The sequence below is a fragment of the Aplysia californica genome, unplaced genomic scaffold, assembly GCF_000002075.1.
Source record: "Aplysia californica isolate F4 #8 unplaced genomic scaffold, AplCal3.0 scaffold00921, whole genome shotgun sequence".
In the NCBI taxonomy this organism is placed as follows: domain Eukaryota; kingdom Metazoa; phylum Mollusca; class Gastropoda; order Aplysiida; family Aplysiidae; genus Aplysia; species Aplysia californica.
In genome coordinates, this window is record NW_004798191.1 from 226,499 (window position 1) to 233,893 (window position 7,395).

At 39.4% G+C, this 7,395-nt stretch overlaps 1 protein-coding gene across 1 annotated transcript in view; it reads right to left on the reverse strand.

The window, feature by feature from the left end:
• LOC101857067 (thioredoxin domain-containing protein 5 homolog) overlaps positions 1 to 7,271 on the reverse strand; it is a 17,111-nt gene extending 9,840 nt beyond the window's left edge. Inside the window, exons 1-6 of the mRNA XM_035972951.1 lie at positions 7,060 to 7,271; positions 4,673 to 4,763; positions 2,973 to 3,143; positions 1,742 to 1,957; positions 883 to 969; positions 134 to 277 (exon numbers count right to left, since the gene is read on the reverse strand). Of these exons, the coding sequence (XP_035828844.1) occupies positions 134 to 277; positions 883 to 969; positions 1,742 to 1,957; positions 2,973 to 3,143; positions 4,673 to 4,763; positions 7,060 to 7,223 (873 nt within the window). The 5' untranslated portion in view covers positions 7,224 to 7,271. The remainder of the gene's footprint in view (positions 1 to 133; positions 278 to 882; positions 970 to 1,741; positions 1,958 to 2,972; positions 3,144 to 4,672; positions 4,764 to 7,059) is intronic.
• Between the last annotated feature and the right edge of the window lie 124 nt (positions 7,272 to 7,395).

Here is a 7,395-nt window from a genome sequence, read left to right on the forward strand (position 1 = left end):
AAGAAGAAGAAGAAGAAGAAGAACAACAACAACAACAACAACAACAACAACAACAACAACAACAACAACAATAACAACAACAACAACAACAACAGCGAGTAGAAGAGGAAGAAAAAGAAGAAGCGGTAGTTACCTCAGCCACCTGTACCAGATCGTCGGCGTTCTCCTCCTCTCCCTCATCCTCCTCCTCCTCCCCCTCCTGGCTACCTTCCTCCATCCGCTCGGCCACAAACTTTTTGAGAGCCTCGTGTGTGCGAGCACCTTGGTACTTGTCTTTCTGAAAAAGTCACAACAACAAAAAGTCCTCTTACCGGCAATGAACACGAACACTCAAATTTCAGATCCTACAAATCTCTGGAATATTACATAGTACTCTGATATGTGCGCAACACGTTTGAAAGCATATGACATGTACAATACATATAACTATTTTATCATCAGTCAGTTGGTCAGATGTTCTAGGCCCAAATTTTTTTATTTAAAAGAGCATTGCATTTTTTCCTAGTATTTAATAGTAAAATAACCAGGGCCTGAACACTTTGCTGCAGTTGCGAGCCCCATAAAACCCTCTACTATAAAATTTAAAAAAGAACACTTTGCCACTTCATTTCGCCAATTGGCGATGTTTACCAACCAGTTTCTTTGGATTTTCCCCAAAATATGATAGCAAAGTGTTAAGTATTGGTTCTGATTCGGGCTCTCTTTTTTTCTCTAATTTCTCAAAACTTCATAAAATGACTTAAATGCATAGAAATTACTCTGACAGAATATCTCTCCCAAATATCTGCAAAGGTGAAAAAAAACAGTTGTTCACTTTTTTTCGAACAACATTTCTTTTTAAGCAAAATATTTCCGATCGAAGCAGCCGCCCGATGGCCTCACCTGCTTCCCGTCGACGAACCACACGAGTGTCGGGTAGCCCCGGATCTCGTACTGCTTGCAGATGACCTGTGACCTCGTGCAGTCAATCTGAGGGGGGAAGATTTTTAAAATAACAGCTGCAATATGGTGTGATACGCTGGTAATATAGCGTACCGTATGGTAGTATGGTATGCTGGGATGGTATGATATGGTGTAGTATGGTGTGATACATTACAGTAAGGTAAGGTAAGGCACAGTACAGCTCAGTATGAGCTGGTATGGTACAGTATGATATGGTATGGCTTGATGGTGTTCAGTATGGTGTGGTGAGGAATGGTGTGGTATGGCTTGATGGTGTTCAGTATGGTGTGGTGAGGAATGGTGTGGTATGGCTTGATGGTGTTCAGTATGGTGTTTTGAGGAATGGTGTGGTATGGCTTGATGGTGTTCAGTATGGTGTGGTGAGAAATTATGTGGTATGGCTTGATGGTGTACAGTATGGTACAATATGGTACAGTATGATATGGTATAGTAGGATTGATGTGGTAAGATGGTATGGTATGATAAGATACAGTATGATGGTATGGATGGTATGGTACAGAATAGTACAGTACGATACACTATAATATGGTATGATACATTACTGAGTTTAAGTCTCAGTAAAGCGAATCAGATCGACAAAAGAATGAACATTTACACCAAGAATAAAGCAAGATAGACAGACCGAAACAACAACAACAAAATCGAATAGAAGTAAGACCTAGCAGCAGCACCCACCAGCCTCCCCCAACTTCTGGCTTAGTTCAGTAAGAATTTTACATCACTCGCAACTGCAACTTGGCTGAAAGAAAAAAAAAACCGACACCATCGATCGACTCACCATGGCGATGCTGACATCCTCCACGTGGCCAAACGTCTCGGCCAGCTCCTCCCACACGGGCGCCAGCTTCTTGCAGTGGCCGCACCACGGGGCGTAGAACTTGACAAAATGGCCGCCCTCAGCAACGTGCTCGGCGAACGTGTCGTCGGTCAGGGTGACCAGGGCAGATTTGGGCTCGGGAACCTCGGGCTTGCCTTCAGGGGCCTGCTCTACCGCCTGGGGAAGACAGAAAGGAGGAAGATATTTTTTTTATTATATAGTACAGGGTTTTACGGCGCTCGCAACTGCATAAGGTCATATGAGCGTCAAGGGGTGGGTGTCAACAGAGAAGTCTTTACAGGGAATCAGACTTAGACTGCTCACCTCTCTAGCTTCAACAGCACAAAGTCTGCTTCAACTATCAAGGCACCCCGGAAATAGGTCACAGGAGTGTGACAAACATACAAAAGTAGAGGAAAATGACAATAGTAAGGATCAGGAAAGAAAAAGCAGCAGTTCCCTGTTGTAGATCAGTCAGCCCATTTACAATTGTACTATGCTTGAAAGAGAAATGTCCCCCCTTTGGGAATGGCCTAAAGACACTTCAGTCAGTGGCACTGCTCCGGGGGGTCAGGAGGAAGAAACTTTTTTAAAACTTTTATGTTGTATAACAGTACTGAAAAGTTATAAGGAACCAATCCTATTATACGGGTGCTTAGTTTTAGTAAGAGTTTTACAGCACTTGCAACTGCATAAGGTCATATGAACGCCAGAAAATTAATAATAGTAATAATAATAATAATAGTCATAACAATCAACTTCATCATTATTATGCTGAAATTAATCATTATTGTCCTGAAATAAATCATTATTAACAATATCATCAATATCATCCTGAAATTAATCATTATTATCTATATCATCATCATTATGCTGAAACTAATAATTATTATCAATTTCATCATCATTACTGTAATGAAATTAATCATTATTATCAATATCATCATTATTGTTATGAAATTACTCATGATTATCATTATCATCATTATAATCATTATTATAAAAAAATTAATTGTTATCATCAGCATCATCATCTGATTACTATTCTGATTAAGATTATTATGTATATCATGAAATTAATCATTATTATCATTATCACCATCATTATTATCCTGAAATTAATCATAATTATTAATATAATCAATTATTGTGAGAAAATCATCATAAACAACCATAATAATAATAATCTGACCTCTCCTTCTTCCCCCTGCAGGTTGTCCTGAACGAAGGCCTTCAGAGACTCAAGGTCGCGCTTCCCCGTGTAGCGTTTGTGGCTTTCCCCGCCCGCCTCGAACAGCTTGAGGGTGGGGAAACCTACGATCTCGTGGTCGGCGCACAGGCCTGTCTGTACCGTGCAGTCCACCTGAGATGAGAGAGAAATGATTAAAAACAGAGGGGTTTTTTTTTAACCGATGAATTTTTTATGTTGCAAAATTAACACTGTGATCAAAAAGAAGCCGTGCTGTGAACTGTTGCGAATGCGACAAACTTGTGTTTCTCGCGCTCAATATGACCTTGTTGCCTTATTCAGGTGAGAAAGGTACAGACAGTACTGATGGGTTAAAAACATTTGTGTTTGTTTGTTTGTTTGTTTGTCTGGATAAAGAGAAGCACATCGCACATCAAAGTAATTATGGTCATTTAGTGCTGGGAGAAAGTAAGTAAGATAGACAGACAGAAGTAACAGAGGGAAAGTAATGAAGTAAGACCAACAAGTGGCTCCTTCCAATCACCCACGGGTCAAAAACAGTTTGGGTTTAAGAAAGAGGGAGATGAAAATAGACAGAGATGGGGTATATATATATATAGAGAGAGAGAGAGAAAGAGGGAGATAAAAAAAGATACAGACGGGGTATAAGAAAGAGGAAGATAAAAACAGAGATGGGGTATAAGAAAGAGGGCGATGAAAATAGACAGAGATTGGGTATAAAAGAAAGAGAGAGAGAGAGATGTGGTATAAGAAAGAGGGCGATGATTTGGAGGGGGGGGATTGCAACACATTTAATTGAATTAGGTCATAACATCAGTGCTGAAGATCAGAGGAGTTACTGGACAGTAATATTATAAATTAAATGAGGAGAGACGTCTTAAAACTTAATCACATTTTTCCACAACAATTGAGGCTAGATTTTTTTTTCTTAATTAATTTAATATGAAATACCATAAATCTCCACCACGAGGATATTTTTTTCAATAACTTGAATAAGTTGCGCCATGAACTTTTGACGGCACTATAGTATAAAGGTTAGGCTATCGGACTCTCGCAATCATGAAGGTAGTGGGTTCATTCAACTTCCAGGCTCAGCTCAGACAAACATTGTATGATTGTATATTATATAGGCCTAATATATATATATATATGCAGAAAAGGCACTTTATAAAAGAATTTCCCTCACTTCACCCACGCGTGAATGGTCTCTTTGTTAGAAGTTTGTGGGTGCTTCATCAACAGCTTGCACAGTATGCTTCCCGGTGAGCCGAGAATGTTTCTGGGTGAATTCAGGTGTGATGGTGGTATAAAAGTTGTCAAGTAATGCAAACAGAAAGGGTATGCTGTTGTGCTGGGATATAATAATGCGCCATGGAAAAACAATGATTACTTTTATTTGACAATTTCTCATGTGGGAACCCCTTTGCAGACACTGTGACTACCACGAGGAGACCGTTGAACATCTTCTCCTCCACTGCCCAAACCTGGCAGTTCTTCGACGCAGGCTCCTACACACACCTACAGACTTAAAAAGCCTGCTCTACTCTGGCGCTGACCAGATGACAAGGACATGTGGTTACTTGAGGGAGGCATTGCGCTGCCAAGAGCGAAATGCTCGCAGCTAAAGGGATTTGAAAACAGCAACAACAACAACAACATTTGACAATTTACAACCCACTCACCTTGGCAATCACCACTGGACTGGTGGCTTTTTTGTTGTAAACGTTGGCCAGCTGATCCCATGTCGGAGCCAGGTTCTTGCAATGGCCACACCTATGACAGAGGAATTTTTTATTTTAACCAAAACAAAAACTTTTTTAAAACACTCGAAATACAATATTGAATAGTAGTAGGTTAGAAAAAATTGTTGCCATCCAACCATAAATAAATAAAGCAATGTTCTCTCTTTGACTTTGTATATTAAAATATATGTAAATTACTAATTAGTTTTTAGTATGACATTTTAAATAACACCCATAAAACCCTTTTGTCATGAACTTGATATAAACTTAAAACACTTTTTGTTGTGAGCAACAATCAAGTTTTTATCATTTAACCAGACAGTCACAATGCTAAACATACAAATGAAAATAGAATATGTGAAACAATGTGTCACCGTGTTAAACAGCTTGTTCCAGAGTAGGGCGGTACTGGAAGAATTTTTAGATGCAGCTAGTTGTAGCGCAGAAAAAGTTAAAAGTTTTAAAAAGACCATTTGTTCTCGGGAATAAAGTAAAGTGCCTTTAAACCTGATGCTACATAGTACTTTGGTCCACAAAAGGAAAAATAAACTATAAAAAAAAGTAAAATATCAATGGAGTTTATTTTAGTCACAAAATCTTGAAGTCCAACTCACAGGGAGTCCAAATTTATCCTTAAAAAATACATTTTTATTTTTCTAGAGTACAGAGTAGCGCCCACTGGGAAATTGGCAAACCGATCTCCCGATTTACGGCTTGAAAACAAAAACGCGTATTTGTTTTTGAGGCTGCGGAACGAACGTTCGGTTTGTACCACGATGATCCCTTCGTGCCCTCAATCTGGCTAGCCCCGCCTATCAAACCAAGCAGAACCGATCGTGCCAATGGGCACCCCGTATAGTGGACAAACTTTCGTAATGTTACACACAGAGGTCAGATGACAGGAGAGAAATTCCGAATTCTGTAGAGGACCAGCACTTACCATGACAAGGTCCACTGAGCAAACCATACACGGGTTAGGGTAGGGTTAAGGTTAGCTGTTAGGGTATAATCCCGCTCAAAATATATATCCCCACTTTTGAGTGTCGTTGGTCGGCCGGCCCTCTGCCGAAGTCCTCTCAGGCGTCAAACTCACGACTCAAGAATCACGGCCTGTGCCGTGGACCACATTGGACCCAGCGAACAATTAAATCTCTGTACAAAAAACCAGTCTGCAAGATATTTTTTTTATCCACTCCATCCTGAGAACACACAGACCATTACTTACTCCAAAAACACAATTTTTTAAAAGGAATTGTTGCAAAGAAAAATTAACATGTTTTCTAGACAGCTAAGTTTGAGTTCATATTTTTAACTTTTAATTCTCTTGTAGACCTAGACCTACTTCTTGTGGAATTAATCTTAAAGATTTTTGGGAATGACTTCCGTAATAAGCGACCACCCCAACCAACAATAGAAAAGAAAACTCCTAAACCCTGACCCAATCCCTAACCCTACCCGTAAAAATACCCCTACCCTTACCTTACCCCAAATCCTAACCCTCTATTCTACTCCACCAAGTCATAGTGGTCGCTCGTTACTGAATTCCTCCTGATTTTTATTTTAATTTAACAGACTTAACAGACAACCTAGCCCCTATTCCCTAATTAGGCTTAATTGCTGAGATTTGAAAGGTTAAGTTTGGTGATTGTGTCTTTTTACCTTGAAATTGATTCTCTAACATGGGAAGTCTCACGCCAGTGACCTAACTTTTGTGTTTGATTGCTGATTGAGCGATTCGCATTGCAATGATTGTTTTTGAAAAATAGATTTTTTAGATTTCCACTGACTCATTGTTGAGTGAGTGCTTGACCAGTTTAGCCTGCAACTTTAAACTCTAGATCTAGATCAGATAGATTTTATTTAGTATCAGATCTAAATTTAGACCTATGTCCTATGTATTTGAGTTTGACACCCTTTGACTTTGCCAAGGTCTAGCCAGCCTACTAATCTATTTATTATAAATAAATTTAATTATAAAACCATGGAATTGGTAAATTATATCATATGACATGAGTCATGATAGGCTATGGTCATGGAGGCCAAGATAGGCAGTCTAGCTCTAGATCTAGACAAGAAACAAGAAACGAACACCTTATAATCAAAAGTCTGAGCTAAATAAAAGACTAAAACTAGACTCTAGATCTAAATTCTAGATCTAGATTAGATCTATCTAAATCTAAATTAAAATCTCTTAGCCAGCCTTATATAAAATAGATTCTCTACAAAGTTAAGTAAAAAGTAATTGAAAAGTACAAGTGCCGGTGTTGAGTCTTAGACCCAGAATCTTGTCTAGATTTTAGATTTTTTTCTAGAGTTAAAAGTCTTACCAAGGTGCATAAAACATCACAAAATTCCGGCCCTTCGCAATGCCGGCCTCAAAGGTTTTCTTGTCATAGCTGACAGTATTCGTGCCATGGTCATCTTCACCGCTGACCAGAGCAACAACAAACACAACAAGAGCGAGAAGTTGGACGATTGTGGTATCCGCCATTTTGACGCCGAGCTGTCACACCCACACGTAGCCGAAGCTAAACGAAAAAGAAAGATCGTTATACTTCAGCAGACACGTTGATATCCGGTGAACGAATTTATCGACTTGGCGTACGTGGCACTGGGATTATAAGGGGGAAGAAAGTTTGTGAGAGGTAAAGGGGGAGGGGTGG